At 48.3% G+C, this 23,997-nt stretch overlaps 1 protein-coding gene across 5 annotated transcripts in view; it reads right to left on the minus strand.

Annotated features, from left to right (window-relative positions):
• Window positions 1-23,997, minus strand: part of EDA (ectodysplasin A) — an 82,260-nt gene that overhangs the window by 16,915 nt on the left and 41,348 nt on the right. For all 5 annotated transcript variants that reach the window (XM_051630372.1, XM_051630371.1, XM_051630373.1 and 2 more), the window contains exon 2: window positions 16,463-16,568. In XM_051630372.1, coding sequence (XP_051486332.1) covers window positions 16,463-16,568 — 106 coding nt within the window. The remainder of the gene's footprint in view (window positions 1-16,462; window positions 16,569-23,997) is intronic.

Raw genomic sequence — 23,997 nt, forward strand, 5'->3', positions numbered from 1 at the left:
GGGGCTTCACCACAGCACGTGGGAGGATTCATCCCAGTTTGGTGGGATCTGAGAGCAACCTGGCTGCTCCGCTGCTCCCCAGCACCTCTTCTCCCTTCTTTATAAAAATACCCTCCAGTTTGCTTCTGTGCACTGTTCTGGCATCACCTTTGCTCCTCAGAAAGTCCTTTAAGTGTCTGTCATGAACTGGAGATCAAGCCCATGGTCTTGATGGCTGGTGCTAACCATGACAGCCACCCAAGCTTTGCTATGCTTCTCCATGTCTGCTTGCACTCGACTTTTGTCCTTCTTCCCACCAATCCCACCTATCTCCCACCTCCTCTCCACATGCCACATGCTCGTGTTTGAGGTCCTGAGACCAAGGGAAGTCCATCCACTTTGACATTTCCTTCCTTTCAACTGAAATTAAGTGTATGGTTATGTTCTAACCCCTCCTTGCAGGAGCTGCCACCTCTAGTCAACCCCTCATGTGAGCTTTGCTTTGCAGAGGAATAAAGTTGACAAGATCTGAAGAAGACCCAAAGATACCAGAGAGGAGAGGCTGGAAGGCTTTGAAGGATAGCAAGCATGGAATGAGATTCAGTCATGCAAAATACATAACCCTATAAATTCTATATACATGGGAAAAGATCAGCTTTTCTGCTGGATGGTGGAGCTTTTCAGATGGAGCAGCAGAGGAGAACATCTGCACGTGCTTCATTGCTGTCACCCAGCTAGGGAAGGCAGGAGTGCAATCCTAACAAATGGAAATAGCTCCAGCAGATGTTGGGCAATGCTGATGCCACTCAGTAGGGTGGGGTGAAAATCCTGGGAGCAGTGTGGTCAGACCTACTTCTGACATTTACAACCTCTTCCCCTGGATTTCCTGAAGGAAAAGCCCAGTGACCCACTGCAGGAACTCAGGCCACCTCCATCATCTGCCAGCTGAGATGGACAGGATTCCCCCAGCAAAGGTGCTGGAGCAGCAACACTGCACACTGGGCTTTGGGTGACCCTGGCTTTGAAGAGCACTCTGAAGACTTCAACTCATAGTAAGAAATAAAAGCTTATTTTGATGCATCTGGCGGAAGAAGAAAAGGGAATAACGGAAAAGGAGGGAATATCAAACCAGCAAGAGAAGTGAGCTTTGAGGGAAAGGTACAAGTGGGAAAACAGCTCTATATGATAACACACCAGCCACCCTGGAAGCCTTCTGCCTGCAGAGCCACCCAGCTGGTCACCTGCAAGGAGAAGGCTCCAAGCAACACCAAGTCACTTCTTGATGAGGAGCAATGGATTCAAACTGGAGCCCAGGAAGTTCCACCTCAAGACGAGGAAGAACTTCTTTCCTGCGAGGGTGACAGAGCCCTGGGACAGGCTGCCCAGAGAGGCTGTGGAGTCTCCTTCTCTGGAGACTTTCCAGACCTGTCTGGATGCCTTTCTGAGTGACCTGCCCTGGTTTGGGTCCTGCTCTGGCAGGTGGGGTTGAACTTGATGATTTTCAGAGGTGCCTTCCAACCCCTGACATTCTGTGAAGACTTCTGCAGAAGCACCATGGCCACGGGTTGCAGCAGTGAGCCAGTTCAGATCAAGCTTCTCCCTTCAGCTGAAGAAAATATTTGCAATAGATGAGGTTTTGGTGTGTACAAGCACAGCTGTGGCCCAGCAAGCAGTAGACATCTAACCGTGCTTCAGGGAGCAGGTTCTAGCCCCCAGCTCCTGCAGTCCCAGCATCTGCTGGATCACTTCCAAGGGCTTCAGAAAAAACCAGATGGTGATGCAACTTGAGGATATTACATATGACATGTTTTCTCTTATAAAGATTAATAGAGTTTACTTCTTCCCCCCTCCCATTTTTCTTGCTGCACGCCACGCACTCCTAGGATTGACTATAAATACCAAAATATCCAAACCTTCTTTAGGACACATGCTGATATAAAGAGTATATTAAAAAAAAAAAAGCCCTGAGTTCACTTACTAGTCGTGTGTGGGGATTAACAAGAAATAGTTTAAATTCCTGCCAAACAGTTCAAACTGGTTTTATTGATGGCAACAGAGCTTTGTAATTCTACTTACTTTACATAAAACCTATAAAAGTTTGACCATTCTAGAAATGAGTCAAACAAAGGACCAGTACCCAGGAAGGCTGCTGAGATCCTTCAAACTGTCAGTGTCCAGGAACAGGACCAACTCCACGAGGGCCACCATCATATTCTAGCAGGGTCTGCATGCAGTTCAGAGCAAAGACATCTGCTGATGTCACACCATAATATAGAAAGGACATGAAGCTATTGGAGAGTGTCCAAAGGAGAACCAAGAGGATGGGGAAGGGTCTGGAGGGGATGACTTTGGAAGAGCAGCTGAGGTCACTTGGATTGTTCAGCTCAGAGAAGAGGAGGCTGAGGGGTGACCTCACTGCAGTCTGTGGTTCCTCAGGAGGGGAAGAGATGGGGCAGGTCCTGATCTCTTCACCCCTGTGACCAGAGACAGGACTGGGGGAAATGGCAGAAGCTGCATCAGGGCAGGTTTAGGTTGGATATCAGGAAAAGGTTTTTCACCCAGAGGGTGGTTGAGCACTGGAACCAGCTCCCAGGGCAGTGGTCCCAGCACCAAGCCTGCCTGGGTTCCAGAAGCATGTGGATGATGCTCTCAGGCACATGGTGTGATTCTTGGGGTGCCCTACACAAGGACAGGAGTTGGACTCGTGATCCTGATGGGTCCCTTCCAACACAGCATGTTCTGTGATTCTATGGTGTCTTCAGGGTGTTCAAGCACTTTTGGAGAGGGACACTGCAGCAGCCACCATGTCCTCTATAGGCTGCACCAGCTCGTTTTCAGCGCTCACTGCTTATTATCAGGATTATTATTATTATATATAGGTTATATAATTATAATTACATATCAGATGGAGGAGAAGCTCAACATGGGCCAGCATCATGTGCTGGAGCCCAGAAACCACCCGTGTCCTGGGCTGTGTCACCAGCAGCGTGGGCAGCAGGGCCAGGGAGGGGATTGTCCCCTCTGCTCTGCTCTGCTGAAACCCCACCTGGAGACTGTGTCCAGTTCTGGAGCCCCCAACATAAGAAGGACGTGGAGCTGTTGGAGCCAGTGCAGAGGAGGCCACGGGGATGATCCAGGGGCTGGAGCAGCTCTGCTCTGGAGACAGGCTGGGAGAGTTTGGGTGTTCAGCCTGGAGAAGAAAAGGCTCCAGGGAGACCTTAGAGCACCTTCCAGGGCCTGAAGGGGCTCCAGGAAAGCTGGGGAGGGGCTTGGGACAAGGGCAGGGAGGGAGAGGACAAGGGGGGATGGATTAAGCTGGAAGAGGGAGATTGAGGTGAGACATGAGGAAGAAATTCTTTGCTGTGAGGGTGGTGAGAGCCTGGCCCAGGTTGCCCAGGGAAGCTGTGGCTGCCCCATCCCTGGCAGTGTTGAAGGGCAGGTTGGATGGGGCTTGGAGCAGCCTGGGCTGGTGGGAGGTGTCCCTGCCCATGCAGGGGGTTGGATCTAGATGATCTTTAAGGTCCCTTCCAACCCAAACCATTCCATGATTCTATGATTATCAAGGCATCACTTTTCTACTTCCCTAGCACCAGAGGACCATGGTTCATCATCGACCTTCTCACCCAAGCGTGGCTCTGCTTTGTGGGATGGGGTAAACCCAGATAATACAAGGGAATCATCTCCATATTCCTATCAGCACTCTGTGGGATGAGAAGATGGAGGTTCTGAGAACCCTCATTCCAGCTTACAAGGAGAATCAGAGACACAATCTTGACAATTCATGAGATGTTTGCATCTTCCAGAAAAGCCACATCACTTTGCAGTCCTTCAGAAAATAAGCACAAGGTGACATTATTAAGTCATTAAGTCCACAGCTCCTCTCAAGATGAACATGTAATTTTGAAGACAAAAACAGAAGCAGGGAGCTTTATGTGACTTATCTAGTAGACTCATTTTCAAAACTATATTGTCTTTGTGCACTAGAAAAAAATAACAATGCAGCTTTTTCTTTGAAGTAGGAGCTTCTGGTTGTAGTTGGAAGAAGAATATTAGGTTTAATGATCACTGCTCTCAACAGCTATGGAAATTTGTGTAAAGTATTTTTCCAAACCCTGCTAACCATCTGGTTTAACAAAGAGACCACTTGCTAAATCTCAGACAAAGCTCTGAATACTGCCCAAATCCACCAGTAACTTCTGGAGAACCGATCACGAACAGAATCTGAAATGAGTTCCTGGCCAATAGTTGGGGTACCATCATTAATAGAGAAGGCACAGAAGCTGAGCACAACCACCAGGCTCTCTACTGATAAAACATCCCAGGCTTCAAGTCCTGCTCACCCTCAGGTCAACCCAACAACACAGGCTGTTTCCAGCTCTCATAAAAAGCTCTGACCATCAAGTGCCTTCCAGAAAGGAAGTTCTCAGCCACTTAGGGATTCCGAAAAGAGGAGGGGCAGGGCAGGAATCACCCAGTCCTGTCACCTTCCACAGACATTAGGACCTGGAGGAACCATGATGACAATCAAGCAGTAATGAAGTCCTACCTGTTGGGCCTCCCATCACCCCCTCTGTCTTCATTTGACCAACTGTAAATGTGGTGGGAAGGACAGAATTAAAATCTCAAGTGTTACTTGAGATCCCGAGCGATGAAGAACCTGGTGCCCTCTTTGGGACACGAGTTGTCCCAGTAAACAACACAAAAACCCCTCCACTTTACTCAAACCTCCACAACTCTTCAGCCCCATTTCCAGAAGTGGTGCAATGATGGTGACTTCACTCACCCAGGCAGGAGATATGTAAGGCTTTTAAAACATCTTTAAGTGCAGCATTATTAATCCCAGACTATGGTGGAGTTGGGGAAAGAAGGATGTTAGCTCCCAAACACATGCTTAATCTAGAACATGTGGTTTGGGGGGAGGTTTGGAACCAATATGTTTTCAACATTTTCAGGAAATTTGGTCTATCCAGATGAAAGCTTCTTGGACTCTACTGAAAAATCAGTCAGTGATCCCAATACTGAAACAAGATGAATTTTTTTTTTTCCCCCCTTCCCTGAAAAAAGAAGGTGCTTCTTCACCAATTCCAGAGAGAAAGGCAACAGAACTTGAGGAGGAACCTTGGTAGTATTAGTGCAGAGTATTAGAAAACATGAGAAATTGTGTATCTAGGGGAACATCCCAGAAATAAAACACATCATGTGTTATTTAAACTGGTGGCATGCTTTGCCAGAGTGGGGTTTTTTGGGGGTGGGATGAGGAAACAAGGTCTTCTGCTAAGTGTGGAGGAAAGATGGTGCCCACAGTTGGAGGCAGAACAGCTGAATTAGGGAGGTGATGTACAAGGCTGGTGCTAATTGTAATAAATCAGAATATACTGAAGAGTCACATGGCAGAATGGGGAGCTCATTGAACCAAGGGTGGGGGGAGGATCAAACAGAGCTGCTTGGTGCACCAGCTTGTGAGGCAGAGCCCAAGGCCTTGCAGGTTCTCCTCAGCCACCATTGTTGCTTCTCTCTCTGCTTTTGTTTCCATTTGGTTGCAAACTCTTCAAATCCACGTGTGAACACAGTCACTCTTCATTGTCTTTTTCTGGTCACATCTGAAATTGAGCTGCCCTGTGACAGCATCCTATGAAGCAGCATTCCCACCTTGTCCTTCACCTCACAGACTCTTCCTTCCATGGCACTACCAAGCCTGGAGAACATCCCAGCTCTGCCTCCACTGCACTTAAACCCTGTGTAGAAACACCAGCACTACCTTTCAGGAGTCATTGCTTAGTGGTAGCCCTGCCATATTCTGCAGTCACAAACTGCTAAGTCCCCAAGACTGGAGCCAATTTATGGCTGACACTTCTGATACTCCACCCCTGCCCAGCACTCAAAGCCTGTCTCCTCCAGCCCAAGAGATCAAGAAGACTTTGCAGCTCATCTCATACTCTTCTGAGGCACTCCCTTGGCCACATCCACTTTTGGAGGCTATTCTTCATCTTCTTTAAGGGCTTTTCACACGTCTCCAGGGGAAGCCTCCCACCCTGAGGTCCACCCTGACACTTTAGGGACACTGTGCTGGTTGGCCAGAGGGTCTGAGAAGAGCTTGTGCATCAACACCAACAGCTGAGAAACATTTTTCTTGTGGAGAGTGAGGTATCAGAGGGGCTTTCTGCTGCCTCACTGCTCTTCTCCTCTGAGCAATCTGTCAAAGGACAAGCCTACATCCATGTGTCATCCAGATGATCAGATGCTGCTCCAGGAGCTCCATGGATCAGTAGCCTGCTCCCTCCCTGTTCCTCTGATCCCATACACCAGACCCCAGTTCAAACCTACCCATCTGAAAAAAAAAGAAAACAACCAACAGGGAGAAGTCACAGCTCATCCCTGCCCCATCTCTCAAGTCCCTGGAGTGACACTAGATGCCAGAGAGCCACAGGCTCTGTCTCAGACAGCTTCAGAGGATGCAAGATCCCAGCACACCACAGGTTTTTCTTTTGTTGTTACTGTTGTGTTTTTTGGTTTTCCTTCTGACAACACTCAGCTTTTTGCCTGGTTTGACCATAAAAAAGCAGGACTCTTCACATCAGGGAATGAGTTGGTCACACTCAAAGGGAGTGGGAGGACAGTTACACAGGGAGAGTCCCTGGCCAACAGTTGTGGTGTGCTTTATATTGACCTTTCATCATATCAAAGGAACAAAAAGCCTTCAGTTATTGCAGTTCATGGTGATTAGAACTGAAATGTGAGTAAAAGAGACAGACCACGGAGCCCACCAGCCTGTAAAGGTACCTTGTTGAGCCACCACCCTCTGCCCCAGTAGGAGAGGGGGAAGCAGCAGGATGAATGGAATTGCTTTCATGCATTTACCAGGTTTTTCTGCCTTAAAAAGGATGGTGTGACTGGCAGGTCACCAGCTGCTGCTGGAAGGGACCTGTGCTGAGGCATGTGGAGACCCACCAGCCCTGCACACCTCTGAAGGGCTTTTTGGCATGAGGAACAACACAGGTGCATGGTCAGAGAAGCACCAGGCTGGAACAGCAACTGACCTTGAGGAGCCTCCTCCCTCTGCTGCTGTCCCATCATGGTATTGGTCCTGCTTTGGGGGAGAGGGCTGGATCCAGAGGTCCCTTCCACCCTATGTTACTCCATGACCTCATCTCTGCTTCTCCTGCAGCCAGAGCTCTGCTGAGAACCACCACTCACTGCAGAGGTGTCCTCACTCACTGCAGAGGTGTCCTCACCTGCTGCAACAGCCATTTCCATCACTCTATATGACATAAAGAACAACCAGTGGCTTTATCTCCTCAGCCCCATCGATCCAGTTTGGGCTGGGTGGTGAGGTACCAGGAAAGCCTGGTGCTACCAGGAAGGCTTTTAAAAAACCCCTCCAGTCTGCAGTGAGTAGGTGCAGGCACAGCACAGCTCAAATGTGCTCATGAACAAAGACCAAATCCTGCTCTCAATTAACTCCAGAGCCACTGTTGCTGGCAAAATAACACTGCACTGCCTTCTCAAAAACACAAAAAGCCAATCAAACATAAATCTCCACCCTTCTTAACTCCGCTCCCACATAATCAGTCCCAGCCAAGTTCCTGGGGTTCACACCAGAACCTGTGGCCATCCTGTTTCATTTGCTGCACTCTCACTGGCTCCGGGAGAAGAATATGATGTGCCTTTTGTTTTCCTTCAGGCATTTAGCTTGGATTCCAAAAGCTGGATCTTTACAGCAGAGCTGACAAACAACACCACCAACATTTTCTAATTCTAGTATCTCAAGGCTTTCCTTGGCTTGCTGGCTGCACTCACAAGCCTTATTTTCTATACACCACTGCACCCTATTGCTCACTTGATCAGCACCACGGATTTGAAGGCAGCAATTTCAAGCGCAGCCTTTACAGCTGTGTTTTTATTTTGTTTGTTTTATTCGGTTGTTGCTTAACACAAAACATTCTGACATTTTAAGTCATATCCCACTAAGATAAACAACTAACATATGTCATGAATTCCAGTAGAAATGATTCCCAAGTGGTGCTGCAGCAAGGTTTGAACCAAGCCTAGGAAAGGCTCTCTCGAATTGTCTGCTGGATGTTTTCGAAACACTTTTCCCCAACCAAAGCTTTCCACATGGAATCGAGGGCAGGTGGGAGGAAATCTCTGCAACTATCTCATCCCTGCAGAACTTCACATGTTGTTTGTTGGTTTCCCCCCCCCCCCCTTCCTCCTGTACATAATCCTGCCTAATTGGATTGAAAATCTCCGTGGCATCGAGCAGCTGCCTGTGAAGGGAGGGATTACCCGGAACAGCACAGGAGCTGCATCCAAAGACCAACCCGTGAGCACATAACATGGACTTTCATGTGTATGAACCTCCACAGGGCTCTGAAGGAAACCCAGGAGAGACCCCACCACTCCTGGGGAAGACAAAGCCAAGGCCCTGCAGCAGTCATGACACCGCAAAGCCTCGCTTGGCTCAGCCAACTCCAGTTGATCCATTCACAGCCTTTCAAACAGATTAATGGACTTCACCAAATCCTCCTCCTGTTAATGAGAAGGGTTATGAACCCAACAATGTTGCTATACATCATGGCCAACAAAGCCCTAATGAAAACAGGCCACTGCCGTGCCTCATTCACAGCTTTTTCCCCAAAGAGCTCCCCAGCAGTGGTGTTCCCTTGCTTTGTGCAAGTCCTTTTCTTACAGCTGATGGAGCTGCTCTGCTACAACCCAGAGGGTTTTTAACGAGCACCCAGACAGGCCACAACTGAAGACAACTTCACAATTCCCACCACCAGGGCAGCAGCTCTGGGTTTGGCTTTTCGGTCCCACCCTGATCCCTGCAGACAGAAAAAGTGGCTTATTCAGCCCAAGATGTGCAGGAGACCTGCAGTTGTTGCAGCAGGTCCCAAAGCCTGGCCAGCCATACCTTGGGCCCTTGGGAAAGGTGTTCATGACCCAGCTCCCCACCAGCTCCTCAGCTTTTGTGCTAGAGCTGATCTGCAACGAGATGGGCTGGGACCACGTGCTCAGCAAGCTTGTGTCTGCCTGCAAAACACTCAGTGGATGTGGCCAGAGAGGCAGTTTGATTCACAGAAACCAAAGCTCAGCTGCAAATGCCTCAGCGAGGCAGACAATGGAGCCTCTCATGCTGTGGACTCACCAGCTACTGGTGGAGCTCAGCATTTCCAAGGCTTGCTGCATGGCACCCACAGCCCAGCCACACACACACGGGTCAGATGCAACCACATTCCTGCCCAGCTGCAACATCTGCTCTCCTCTCACGAGTCCTGCCCATGTTTTGTAACAGAAGAACCTGTGTGAGATTCCTGAGCTCCAGCTCCTGACCTGGGGCATGAGGAGAAGCCCAGCTTCTCAGAAGTGCAATTCATACAGAATCACCAGTCGCTTCCAATAACGTCAGTCCCTGCTTATCATGCAGCTGTAAAAAGAGCTGAGAAGCTCAGGTCAAGTTCCTGCAAAGCCCTGCTGAAGCACACACCCCAGGCTGAGCGTCCCTCAGGACAGCTCTGAAAGCCACCCAAAAGTGCAACCAGGACAGGCATCTGAAAATGCAACTGATGTGAGATTCCGACCATAAAGTTCCTTCTCAAGCTGCCTGAATATCCTCAGCACCTCACATCTTCCAGAGGGCATCCCACCACCTCATCTGAACCAGACGGGAGGCACCAGGGAAGGACAAACACACCCCAAAGCAGCTCTGTGACTGGAACCCATCAGCAGCACCTAATCATGGCTTTATAAAGAGTAAGAACATCAAAGCAGGGTTTCTTTCGGAACAATCCAGACCAAAACTGGAAGGGCTGGTGAAGGAGACAGGAGGCAAACGGAGACATGTCCACCAAGCCCTGTGACCTGGCATAGTTCCTCATCATGGCCACCACACAATTAGGCTTGTACCTCTCCCAGCAAGTTGTTTTTATTGTTTAACATCCAACTGGGACAGCATCATACCAGAGCTCAATAAAGAATTCTGGACTCCCCTCAGTTTTCAGACCCTGGTTCCTTCTGGTTGGCTGATCATCCTCCTCAACACACACTGCTGGAATGAACGTCACCCCTCGGGCTTTCAGCATCACACACTTTCCAGGTACAGAAGGTGACTCCAAAATCTTTCAGCAGAAACAGGGTATTGGCTTAAGCCTTGATGTTCACAGCTCTGCTCTCCCAGCATTCTCATGTTCCCTGGAGCTTCCCTCAAATTATGGCTTGCTTGGGGATCCACCACATCATGCTGCTGGATGAGAAGCAACTGGCTATGGCTTCCCAAGACAGCAAAGATTATTAACAGACACACTGTTAATTCTGCCCTCAAAGTAATTTCATTACTAAAAAAATTAGTTCAGAGTAGCTTGAACAAAGGATACACTGAAAGTTTCAGCTGTCTAAAAATGTATTCCCTTCAAAGCCACACCTAGAGCAAGAAGATCCTCTTTAGTATCACCCTTAACTCTGTTTTCACTTGTTTCCAGAACTGACCCAGTACTGATCTACAGCTGAACCCAGGCCCTGAACAGCAGTCTGAGTTTTTAGCCACTGTTAAAATTCTCTGGATCCATCTCGCTGGGAAGGTTGGTTAGAAAGGAGCACAGACACCAAGCCATGGTCTGAAATAAGTTACCTATATATTTATCATAGCATCACAGAATCATTAAGGTTGGAAAAGACCTCTAAGATTATCAAGTCCAACCACCAACCCAACCCCATCATGTCCACTAAATCATGTCCCACAGTGCCACGTCTACATGTCTTCTTGACCATCCTCAGGGATGGTGACTCCAGCCCTGCCCTGGGCAGCCTGTTCCAAGGTCTGAACCACTCTTGCAGTGAAGAAATCACTCCTAATACCCAACCTGATCACTGTTTCCTAATATCCAAGCCAATCACCACTTCTTCGTGGCTGAAAAGTGCCCGAGGTAGAAGACCTTACACAGGCACCTGCCTTGTTATCATGAACAGAAGATGTAGGTAGGAATCTGTAAATGAGCTCTAGTCTTCATTTGACCACAGTCACCACAAGTACTGACAGCAACATCACAGCAAAGGGATGGAGACTCAAACATGTTCTTAATTCCCCCCTCCTCTTCTCCCATTTTGAGGAGAAATCCCAGAGAAATGTAGGAGGGAAATCAGTGAGCACAAGCCCTTAGTGATGAGGCTTTTTCTTGGGACCATCTCCCGTGCTTTCAGTCTCCAGGAAATGCTCAGTATTTACGGAGAGCTCATCACCATGGTTTCAGAGCACAATAAGGCTCTATCACCCTTCATCCATCTGTGTTTCTGGGAATGTCTGGGCTTGGGGGAATTGCGTGGGGGCCACACAAAGGCACCCATTGTTCTGGAGGCAGAGGGATGAACCTGCCCTTTCCAAAGGAGAGGAAACCGGCAGGAAAAGTTGCAATTGTGGTCTGGAGATATATATATATATATAAAAGCAAAAAGCTAATAGCTTTATTGCATTGTCAGTGCTGCCAGGTCAGGAGAGGGGGATGGCTGGGACATGGCACCTTGGATTGGGGGCACAGAGGAACCAGGCACCAGCACCAGGTACCTGCTGAACAACCCTAAAAACCACTCAGCAAATACTAACAGGGGGAAAGGCTGGACCCATGTGGCTCATTCATCACTTCCAATGCTCCAGGTAGAAGCAGGGATGGAGACCAGGCTCTGCTCTCCCAGAAATGTCATTTTCATTTCGACAAAAAAAGCCATTTGCAGCATTGAAACCCCTGAGTTCTCATCACGGACTTTCCTCAGCAGCAGGGACTGCCAAAGTAGTAGGAACCAAATTGTTGTCAGCTTAAGGACAGCCATCTGCTCAGCCTCTTCCCAGCTGCCATCCTCCAAATCAAAGAGTGGGTAACAGTCACTTATGTTTCTCACCAAGCTCAAGATGAAAAAAAATCTAGGAAGAAAAATATACCCCAACAACAACAACAAAAACCCAACAGAAACAAAACAAAAAAAAAACCCAAACAAAACAAAACACAAGAAAAAACCCCAAACCAAAAAGCAAAAACCAAACAAACCAGGAAAGCAGCACGGCAGGGATCTAACTGGGAACAGAGATGAAAGTAGGAGAAAAAGAAACTTTTTTTTTTCTTTCTTTCTTTCTTTTAAAGCAAAGTTTTATAAAGAGTCCTATTGACATCTGCTTTGTAAATGCTCTGTCATTATTTATAACCTCAAGAGCACGGAATTGTCTCTGTAGTTACAACCATGCTACTCCCATATTTTGGCTTTGTTAGCAAAGAGCCAGCAGCATTTTTACTGGTGCTCTGGGAATAAAGATCTAACATTTCATACACAGTTTATTTAAAAGTGGACTAATTTAACATTCTTGATGGTTCCTTTTAGCACAACTGTTGCTAATTACCAGCTCCGGAATGATTTGTTAATCTGGGAGCAGCAGTGGTTCCACAGCAGCATAAATACACCAAGACAAAAAGGAAGGAAGGGAAAAGAGGGAAAAAAAGATAAGAGAGATATTGGAGAGGGTCAAGCTTGAGTGAACCAAGGGAAATTAAGTGACAGGTGGAGCTGGAAACACAGAAGGAACATGGTGACCTGGAGCTGTGGAGGGGATAACCCTTGAGATGCAGCAAAAAAACCAACAACCAGTGGCAATTTTAAAAGCTGTGCAAGTGCTGGTTTTGGTGGCACAGACAGGAAGCTGGCTTGGGAGATGAGCTGTGCTCCTCAGGACAGGCATCAGCATCCCCTTCATCCCCACTGCTCGTGGCAGGGTGGGCTGTGCTGGAGCAAGGCTGGACAGACAGACAGACAGAGGACACTGCCTCCCAGGACAGGACCTCAGCTCCTCTAATTGGTTCCAGGGCACCGTGCGTGGAGGGACACAAACAAAAGTGAAGCAAACAGATCATAAAACATGCCAAGGGGGCAAGAGGACTGAAGCTGGAGTCCTCAGAGGAGCCCTTGAAATGCTGGAGCTGTTGTTTGGAGGTGACAGGGTCTGACCAACAGCTCTGCACTATTGCACACAATTTTTCTTGGGGTTTTTCAGCAAGCAACAAAGGGGCACTGAAGTGGCCTCACTGCTCCTGGTCACCCCACATCCCATTCCTGTGGCTTCGTGCCCTGGGCACAGCCACAGTTGTCATCCTCCTCCAAAGGACCAGCTCCAACCTGTCTCAAAACCACCTTTTTCACACCAGAAGACTTGAAAGCAAAATTCCTCAAAGCAAAAAGACTTTTAGGAAAGGAACAGTGGTATCCTTGAGATTTATAGATCCTGGAAGCCATCCCATTGTTGGTACTAAGATGAGCAGGACTCTAACAGCCATGGAAGGAGATGGAGCAGCCTCCCTCCAGCCACAGCTTCCACCCTTGCATCCCTTTGGTCTTCCACTGCATGTGTGAAAGGACTTGAAAGTTCATAAAATTAATTCCAGACAAATATTAGCGAGGCCTCAAGTGGAAAACATATCTCCTTCCTTCTGGGAATTTATAGTTCATCCACTTTTATCTTCTGGAGGCTCTTTGGAGATCAAAGATTTGATCAACTTTCCCTGTGCAGAACTCATGAAGAAAACGGTGTTACCGTGACTTGGTTTTATTGATGATTTTTTTGTAATGATTCATTGCCCTGCTCTAAAAAAGTAAGACTCCTTCATGTAGGTCTAAAATAAACAGCACAAGTTACACAAGAAAGCTGCTCTGTTTATTTATGGATTTTATGGTTGTTAGAAGGTCAATCCCGACCCTGACAGTTTCCACTTGTTAAATACGACTCTAACTAATAAAACTGAGATGGCCAAACTCAAAGTAACTGCCTCCTGCCAACCTAACCCCTCTTGCCAAGGCCACTGGGAAAATGACCTGGTGCTCTGGCAGTTTTCCCTATCACCTTATGGGGTCAAACCCCCCTAATTTACAAAAAACCCTCACGCATCATTAGTGGAAGTGGGTGATGTTTCTGGAGTGACTCAAGTCTGATGCATTCAGGGCACGCAGAGGAAATAATAGAATCATGAATGGCTGGGATTGGAAGGGACCTTCAAGATCATCTAGATTCAACCCTCTGCATGGGCAGGGACACCTCCCACCAGCCCAGGCTGCTCCAAGCCCCATCCAACCTGCCCTTCAACACTGCCAGGGATGGGGCAGCCACAGCTTCCCTGGGCAACCTGGGCCAGGCTCTCACCACCCTCACACCAAAGAATTCCCTCCTCATGTCTCACCTCAATCTCCCCTCTTCCAGTTTTCATCCATCCCCCCTTGTCCTCTCCCTCCCTGCCCTTGTCCCAAGTCCCTCTCCAGCTTTCCTGGAGCCCCTTCAGGCACTGGAAGCTGCTCTGAGGTCTCCCTGGAGCCTTCTCTTCTCCAGGCTGAACACCCCAGCTCTCCCAGCCTGGCTCCAGAGCAGAGCTGCTCCAGCCCCCTGAAATCTGGGAAGGGAGTGCAAATTACACAACATGTTTCCACCAGGGCAGGAGGAAGACAAGGAACCTTCCTGTTATCCCACTGACTTCCAGCAACCCTTTCTGCAGTGGTTCCCTGCACATCTGGCAGCAGCACCTGGGCAGCCTCACGGGGGAGGCTGATCCCTCCCCACATCTGCCTGCTCACCTACAGTGGAAACTTTCTGCTTCACACAAGTGACTTGTGAAGGCACCAGGATGGGTTTCAAGGAGTCGGTGCAGAAGGACTTGGATCCTGCCTGAGCCATCTGCACATCCATCCTGGCCCTCAGGAGGACAGACCACGTTTCCCTGGAATCACTCAGGAAGTCTGTACCAAATGCATCATATTTGTCAGCGTTCCGGGGGGGAGGAATCTGGGGAGCTTCACAAAGCTCCTTCTTGGAGCTGAGCCACAAGGAAACGCTTTTCCACTGTGAAACTGAGAAGGTTTCAGGGGAGATGGGAGTTAGGGAGCTGGAGAGGAAAACCACTGAGAGCCAAGAGGTTTGTAGGGCAGTCAGGAGTTGACGAGCACAGCAGGAATCAAGCCACACACACAGAGCACTGCTCCATTCTTTCTTTCCTTGCTTTTCCTGGCATCCAGACCCCTTCTCCTCTCCATACCAAAACAGCCTCATGCTTTGCTGCAGTAGGAGCAGGAAGCTCTTCCAGGAGCTCCACACGGGAGGGAGTCCTCACAGCTCTGTGTAGCTGGCCAGCCATGGAAAGATGGCATTCGAAATAAAATTCCTCACACTGAAATCAGGCAGGATTCAGGCTGGGAGAAGGGACTGAATGTCAAGGTTTTATTAAATGATTTTGGTATTTATTACTTAAGTTCTCAACAAATGCTGAGAGTGTTTTTGGTGCGACAAAGATGTCCCAGTACTTACCCTAAGCTGTGCCCTACCTAGGAGCTGCCCTACCTAAGCACTGTTCTTAGAAGAACAAGAAAGGTGACATTACATGACCTCAAGCATGAAATACAATTATGGCAGGGTTCATTCTCCATTTTAGAGCACCCTTCAAACATCCAGAGGCTTTAGAGGACACCTGCCATGTGAAGAGCCAGCTGGCCAGCTCAACACCTTCAGAACAGCCTCTGTCTCCCAGAACACCTCAAATCCAAGACTAAAATGCTTGAAAAAAAAACACCTCTATCAGGCCATAGCAAATTGCAATACCCAGCACTGGCATAAGGCCCATGTGCAAGGGACCATGGTATGGCCAATCCCATCATGAAGCAGATGGTGGGACTGTCCACAGAGAGCAGGCGTGTTGCTGGACACCAAGTCCAAGACCAACCAGAAGAAACAAAGGGACCAGATACAAGAGAAGGGCTTGGACATCCCAGCATAGCATAGCAGGACAGGAGGAGGGCAGCAGCATCTGAGGCCTATGAGGACAGATGGCACTGCCACTCCAGGGAGCCCCTGAGCCACCCCCCAGCCACAAGGCCATCGAGGAAGCCCAACGGCCCTGGGGTTTGCGTAGCACATCCTCGCTTTTATACTTACCAAAATCACAGATGAATTACTTTGGCATTTTGGTGCCTTTCTGCTCTTTCAACACAAGCTCTGTACCACTGTGGCTTCCCTTCACCCAGGCTGTGAGCCCACCTGAGACCCTCTGTTGCACTGCCAACCCCCTTCCAGCAGTTACCATTCTGTGACGCAGACACTAAAGGGCTTTGTTAAGATCACAAGTAGCTACTTGATAATTTTAAGCCAAGACAAATCTAGAGAACAACAAATATAGATAAACATAAGCACAAATTACAGCCTGAAATGAGCACAGAGCCTCACTCTTAGGGAAGAAGAGTCGAGGAGATGATTTGTACCAAACCACTAGACCTACACTGCAGAAATCAGAGCTACAGGAACTCCTCCTCGGGAAGGCAATCGAAACCAGACAGAAACCATTAAAAGCCAAAGATGCCAATTTTTCAACCCCACCCCCACAGAGAATTCTGTACGTAACCCCAAAACAACCCCACGTCAGTCTCCTGCTTGTCTGTGCAAGGCACAGGGAGCAGGGAAGGAAGCAGGACTCACCGTCTGGCCCCTCGCTGCCTTTACTCCTTTTATTTCGCCGGACGCGTCTGCCTTCTTCTCCCACGTGCAGCTTTTCTTCAGTGTGAAAGAAGTTCAGCAAGGCCAGCTGGAAGAAGAAGGACAAGTTTAAGGAGCTTTGGCAAGGATGGCTTAGCTGAGTGGAGAGAGTAGAGCCTGAACCCAAACCCTTCCCATCAAGGGTAGCTCGGCTGAGCCAAGGGAGAAGTGAGGTGGCTGCTCATGGATGCTCAGCTGATCCCAAGGAGCTGTGTCCTCTTGGAAGCTGTCTAGGACTTGGGAAAAATAAACCTGAAGGGTTTTGGCAGGGAGGAGCATCACCCCAGGGCATGGGGGCTGCAGGCACAGGGACACAGGCAGTGCCAGGGGAGAGCTAGAGCTGGAAATTATCAACCCCCCCAAACACTGATGCCATCATTCCTAATTATCCTCTGCAAAACTTGCTCAATCCTGGAGCTCTTTCACCAGTATTACTCACTGCCAGTAAGTTTTTCCTCTCTCAAGCTCTCTTCTGCAAGCCTCATTAGCTATTGAGATTCAAAGGTCTTCAGGGACCTTTAAATCTAATTCAGTATACCACATAAATTAACACTTTAAACCTAGAGCAAGTACATCTTTATAACATGATTTCTGCCAAGAGGCAACAATTTTACATAGCAACCTCTTATTCATGAAAAAAAAAACAACAGTTGCTGCATTAAAACATCTTTGACAGTTATTAAATCAGCATCCCTACCCAGAAACTGGAATTTTGCCTTAGAAACTTCACCAGTCTTCCCAGCTACCCCAGGGCATGGTGCCTCATCACCAGTGGCATTTTCCCCAGCTATGTCCACTTCCTAAAAGAAGCAATTTCACAGAAGGATAATTAGAGGCCAAACACCTCGTTCTGTGTGTTATCACACCCAACTTCAGTCTCCACCCAGGGCTGCTCTGACCAGGGTTTCCTTTAGGCTGCAGAAACCCCCTCGCAGTTATTTAAGCCATAAACACACACACAAGCCAAGCAGGACAAGAACTAAGAGGCTACAAAAAAAGCTGCACCGAAGGTTTATCGAGTCTCTCATTGTTCTGAGAACAAAACCTGCGGCATCAAAAGCATCTTTGAAATAGCAGAGAAGACTTAAACTCTTTCCATGAATTGCCAATTAAAAGAACGGGCTCCTTAAGCTACAGGCCATAAAAGCCCCCATCAAAAGTCATCATCACTAAAGGACTCTCTGCTTTTGCCATGCCCTGGGGCTCTTGCATCCCCTCTCCCACCCCCAAGCCCCTATTGCTGAGTTATTCCCCCCCCCACACACACACACACACTCTCCTTCCAGCCTCAGAGCACACTATTCCTGCTGGATTTTACATTTGCATCTTGTTTTACTCCCACAAATCCCAATGCAGGCTCATGAACCGGATTTGGGAAACCAAAAGGGTTTCCCAAAACAAAAACCCTGAAGGTTTTCCCAAAGTCCCAAGCTGTTGCTTGGGTTGTTGTGTTGTGTTTTTGTCTTTTTTTTTTTAAAAACCACTTACTTAAATCAAGTTGAAACACTGTAAAAAACTAATTGAAGAAACAAATTACATTACAATTCAGGTTAAAACTTGGAAGGAACTCATCAGCATTGCTTCTGAATGCTGCTAGGACTTGGCTCTCGTCTTTGAGCTTTACAAATCACAGCTAAATAAAAGCCCTGAGAAGGAAGTGGTGGGGAACCAGCCCGTGAAGATGTCCAGCTCCCCATCCCACACCACCCTTCAGCCACACGACACACCAGCTGCTCCCAGCGCTGAGGCTCAACCCCATGTTTTCCATCTCAAGAGGATTTTGCAATGGCAAAACCCTCCCTGTGTCCCAACAAGTGGGTTTCCTCCCCCTGCTGTTACAAATTCAATTTTTAGACAACATTTTGCAAAGCTGCAGCATAACGTGAAGCTCGGAACGCGCCACCTCCTTCCCCACATCTGGGCACCAAGGCAGAGGTTAGGGATGAATCCAGGGATTTCTCTTCCTGCCAGGAAGATGGATCTTCCCGTGACACCCTGCCACCCAGGCAGCAAAGAAACACAACTACTAGTGGGCTTGGAATAATTCAGAGAGGAGTTTTACCTAAAAAAAAATAATCATAAGGATTTGGAAAGGATGAAATACCCTGAGTGATGGTTTTGGGGAAACCTTCAGGATTTCTGAAGAGACTTTAAATCTTTTCCCAATCTGAACAAAACCATTTCAGCTTAGTCTCAGAAGGGAAAATACAACTGGTTGACACAATATGATTCTTTTCCCAGACAAAATAACCCTTTTTGCCCCAAACCTGAGTGACAGGGCTCTAAGCAGGCTTTGCTCAGCACTGAGAGCAACGGGAATGGTCTTCCAACCCAAACCATTCTGATTCTGTGATAGAGGAGCTGGTCCCAGGGACCAACCCAAACCATTCTATGATTGTATGATAGAGGAGCTGGTCCCAGGGACCAACCCAAACCATTCTATGATTGTATGATAGAGGAGCTGGTCCCAGGGACCAACCCAAACCATTCTATGATTGTATGATAGAGGAGCTGGTCCCAGGGACTACGTCCACAGCCCTTTTAATTATGCAGTAACAGCATTTAACTGATGGTGACCAGCATTCAAAGAGGTTCCACCATAGGATGGAGGGACCTGCTCAGGACCCCTCTTCCCAGCTCAGGGGTCAGGGTAGAGGATGGCTGTGGTGCTTGCTGTGTTCAGCCCCACTCAGTTTCCTCCCTCTGATGACAGCCAAGCTTCTCTGTGGTGACTCAAGGGCTCTGTTGTTCCAGAGGCTGCAGCTGCAGGAGGTCAGGGACACTTGGCCACTGAGTCGTCCCATGAAGGGCCACCCTGTCTGGCTGGGGACAGCTGTGCTGGTCAGAAGAGTCAGTGATGCTTTTTCCATTCCCTGAGACAGGATGAATACATTCACTCACAACTCTTGGGCTCCACAGGGGTCGGTCTGGACACAAGGGTGCACGTTGTTGTGCCTGAAATGAAGCTCGTTGGTATTTTGGGGTGGCTGCAAAGAGGGAGAGGATTTGCAGGGCAAAACGAGGAGATGTTTGCCACCCGTCCAGCAAAATGCCACGCAGCCACAGAAGCAAAAGGAGAAATAAACTGCAGTGAACTGCTGCTGGCTGGGCAGCAGAGCTGTGTGAGGGCACAAAGGTGGCTGAAGGCTCCTGCAGGATCCCTCCCTCCATCAGGGCAGAGCCACCAGCCAGGCCAGGGTCACGTTCCATCCATGGTGGCCATTCCCATTGTAAAAACACCCAGAAACGTTTCTTTAGCATCCAAATAAGAACACATTTTTTTTCTCTGTATAGCCAAGCAACAGCAAAGTTTGGAACAATCCCCCTTTCCCTCCTCCCCCCTCCAAGCTAAAGCCCTCAAATCAACCTTAATTTTAGAAACACCACGTAAATCCATTAGGCCTCCGCATTTTTAATCAAGAAAATCACTATAGGATGTGAAAAGGTCAAAAAGCCAAGAAAAGGAAAAATCCCAGGGGGAATCATACCTCAAAATAACCTGTGAAACAATAGCAAGGCCTCTCTGCGCCGGAACGGAGCTGTTCTACCTTGGGTTCTCTCAGTAAAATAAACAAAACAAAGGCCCCCCCCCACAAGCTCTGATTTCCTCAGCAGCCTCATGCAGAAAGTGATCTAGGAAGGTGGAATTCAGTTGCTTTGGGATGTCAGGGAGGCACAGTGGGAAGCCCCAAAATACCACGGCCTGTAGTCACACAGAAACTAGGCTGGTTTCATAGAATCCCAGACTGGTGAAGGTTGGAAGGGACCTTCAAGATCATCTAGATCCAACCCCCTGCATGGGCAGGGACACCTCCCACCAGCCCAGGCTGCTCCAAGCCCCATCCAACCTGCCCTTCAACACTGCCAGGGATGGGGCAGCCACAGCTTCTCTGGGCAACCTGGGCCAGGGTCCCACCACCCTCACAGCAAAGAATTTCTTCCTAATTATCCCATCTAATTCTCCCCTCACCTTAAAACTATTACATACAAACATACAGATAAAATTATGCTTTTAAAGGTACCATAAAATAAGACACATCAAGCTATGAAACCCAAATGTATCACAGAGTCATGGCTGAATATACAAACCATGTGCAGTAAGAGAAATAATTCTGGGATGCTGCAACAACCATTAAGGTTTGCATATTTAATTGCAACCCTCTGCAGATGCCTTTAACAAGGATCATGGCTCAGAAACACTTTGTAGGAATGAAGGTCCTTTACTGGACACCAAGGGAATGTATTCCCAGTGATCAAACAGCTTGAGAAGCAGAGAAGTGGTAAAATATAAAATAAGCCATGCAATTCAGCACAAAAAGCTTATTATTCCCTTAGGGAAATTCAAGTTGGTGGGAAGAACTAGTGTCTTCTTCATGCTTCACAGCAGAATTGGGAAAACCATGCAAGGGCTCAGGTGCACAAGCCCTTTCCAGTGAAAAGTGCATTCCTGCAAAGACTTTCAAAGCACATTTATCACCAAAGCCCCAAAAGACTCCTCCACATGCTGTAGTACAAAGCTGGCTCCCAATTAATCTTGAGAAAGCCAGGCCAGGCAGCTTTAGATCTAACCAATAAACCCCACACTCCCCTCCAGCACAACATCTTGCAGCCCCAGAGGAAAACAAATAAAGTAAAAAAAACCAACACCCTAGAATCACAGAATAATTAAGGTTGGAAAAGACCTTCAAGATCATCAAGCTCAGCTATCCAGCCTACATCCCCATGACCACTAAACCATCTTCTCAATCACCATGTCCACCCATTTTTCGCACACCTCCAGGGACGGTGCCTCCACCACCTCCCTGGGCAGCCTGTCCCAAGGCCTCACCACTCTTTCTGTGAAGACACTTTTCCTAATATCCAATCTGAACTTCCCCTGGTGCAGCTTGACCCCGTTTCCTCTTGTCCCATTGCTGGGCACCAGGGAGAAGAGCCCAACACCCTCCTCACCACAACCTCCTCTCAGGGAGTTGTAGAGAGCAGTGAGGTCTCCCCTCAGCCTCCTCTTCTACAACAGGGGCCACAAACCATCAGCTTTGAGTTGATGTGAAACCCCACCACAACTCCCCCTACTTCTGAACTTCAGGAAGGATCCTCACTGAGCTTTTCAGACTCTTTTACAAGCTTTCTTCTCCCAAAGCTACGAAGCAAAGCAATTCTCTGACCTCGAGATTGGGCTGTTAGGAAACAAATGACCTTGGTCTCACACATGGAGGTGGCCCAGGTAACCCCATGGACCAGTGGCACCACACCAGCCACTGCCAGCGGGCAGGAATGTCCTTCTGGGTAAAGCCATGGCCCTTAACATGTTGCCACCACTGCTCTTAAGAAGCAGAACTGAGATGCATTTGATCTGCTGAGCATTTCTGTCCTTGGGTTGCAAAGCCTTTCCAAAGGGAACTGCACAATCCCAGCTTTCAGAAGGCCAACAAGTCACACTCCCGGGTCTTCTAGGCACTGTGGTAACATAAAATCATCAGAGAACAATGAAAGAGGAGGGAGCATATTTTCCTAAGTTTTTATTGATATTTTAACTTCATTACCCAGGAAAGCCACTGCATTTTTCAGCACAGAACATTAAATCCACTTGCCAGTTATCAGCTCAAGCCTCGTTACCAACCAAGAGTGAATTAATTCCCATCCAAGGCTCTAACACAACTCTTAGACTTTCCTTCAGACCAGAACCCTTCCCAGACACTTTCCTCTCCATTTCTCCTTTCTACATGTTGCAGAGCTCTAAGTAGGGGTTTCCAGATACGTGACAGTTCAAACTTCATTTGAACATCAGCAGTAAAATGGCCAGATCAAACTAACCCCCCAAACCCCAGGCTGTGCTCCAGGAACAAGCCTGTCCTTAAAACAAAAACATTTTGATCCTCCCTGCCAGAAGACCCTCAAAATCAGGAGCAGGTCACTCTTCTAACATCTACGACAGGTAGCAAAGAGCAGCAGTGCAGGCAGGAAGGTGAGTCAGAGCTGCACGCTGATTAAACAGGGACTAAGATGTGTAAAAGTGAAAGGGGGTTAGAGGAATGGAGTATCTGCCCTGCAAGGAAAGGCTGAGGGAGCTGGGGCTGTTCAGCTTGGAGAAAAGAAGGCTGAGGAGGGATCTCATCAACGCTTCTAAATATCTAGAGGGGGTGGCAGGAGGATGGGGCCAGACTCTTTGCTGCAGTGTCCAATGACACAAGATGGAGCCCAGGAGGTTCAAATTAAACATAAGGAGAAACTTCTTTCTTGTGAGGGTGACAGAGCCCTGGGACAGGCTGCCCAGAGAGGCTGTGGAGTCTCCTTCTCTGGAGACTTGCCAGACCTGTCTGGATGCCTTTCTGAGTGACCTGCCCCAGGTGGTCCTGCTCTGGCAGGGGGGTTGGACTCAATGATCTCCAGAGGTCCCTTCCCACCCCTGACATTTTTTGATTCTATGATGCTATTACCCTGTTCTAGCAGGAGGGTTGGACTAGTTGATCTCCAGAGGTCCCTTCCAACCCTGACAACTCTGTGACTCTGTAAGTGCAGGGAAAACGTGATTCAACTGAATACACCACCTGCTTTTTACTTTCTATCATCCCAGGGAACTTGAAGCAAAGACACTTAAACCCTGACATGGCACAGGCTGCTGACAGATGGATTTGCTTTCCATGGGAGAAGGGAAGAGAGAGGGGAGAGGGAGAGGAGAGAGGAGAGAGAGGAGAGGGGAGAGGGAGAAGGGAGAGGGAAGAGGGGAGAGGAGAGAGGAGTTCTGGCTGCACTGCAGCCTTAACCAACTTTGCAGGGGCACCCGGACAGCTCAATGTGCCACCAAACCAGCACTGTCTTGAACCTAGAAGACCATGGGCTTTGGTTTATAGAGTTGTTGGCCCAAATGCTCATCTCAAGACACCTTTCTGCAGAGCTTGGTGTGGAGGTGAGCTGGTGCCTCCCATGAGGACACCAGATGATGCCACTGGCAGCCACGACCTCAGCACTGCTGAGGCTTCCCAATTATTACACCTGCTGGCACTGATAGGGAGAGCCAAAAACACAACCCAGATGTGAGGTGGGATGAGGTCAAAGCTGGGTTCAACATCACATATGAAGATACCTGTAGTAAATGTTTTAATGGCAGCAAGAGTAAGAGATTCCTGCTGCAGGTTTCCCTGCCCAGGCACCACAGACCTGCAGGATCCAAGTGCTGTGCTGGGAACACACTGGTTAAAGTGCTGAGAAGGATCAGTGTCAGTGCCAGGTAAGGAACTTAAATCAGTTCTTTGCAGCTCCCAAGGAAATCAAATTGAGCTGTGAACCAGAGCCAGGCAGAGATCTGCTGTCTATTAGTAGGAATTCTCAGTTTTTCACATTTTAATTAGCCTTCCTAGTCTTTTTTCAGTCCCATTTTCAGCCAGGTGGGCTACATCTCCCTCCATATGGAGGTCACTGTTTCTTCTCCTGCAAACCAACAGCAACTCTTGCCTCATTTTAGTACTGATGTTATCAAT

This window comes from Apus apus, chromosome 12 (genome assembly GCF_020740795.1).
Source record: "Apus apus isolate bApuApu2 chromosome 12, bApuApu2.pri.cur, whole genome shotgun sequence".
Taxonomy (NCBI): domain Eukaryota; kingdom Metazoa; phylum Chordata; class Aves; order Apodiformes; family Apodidae; genus Apus; species Apus apus.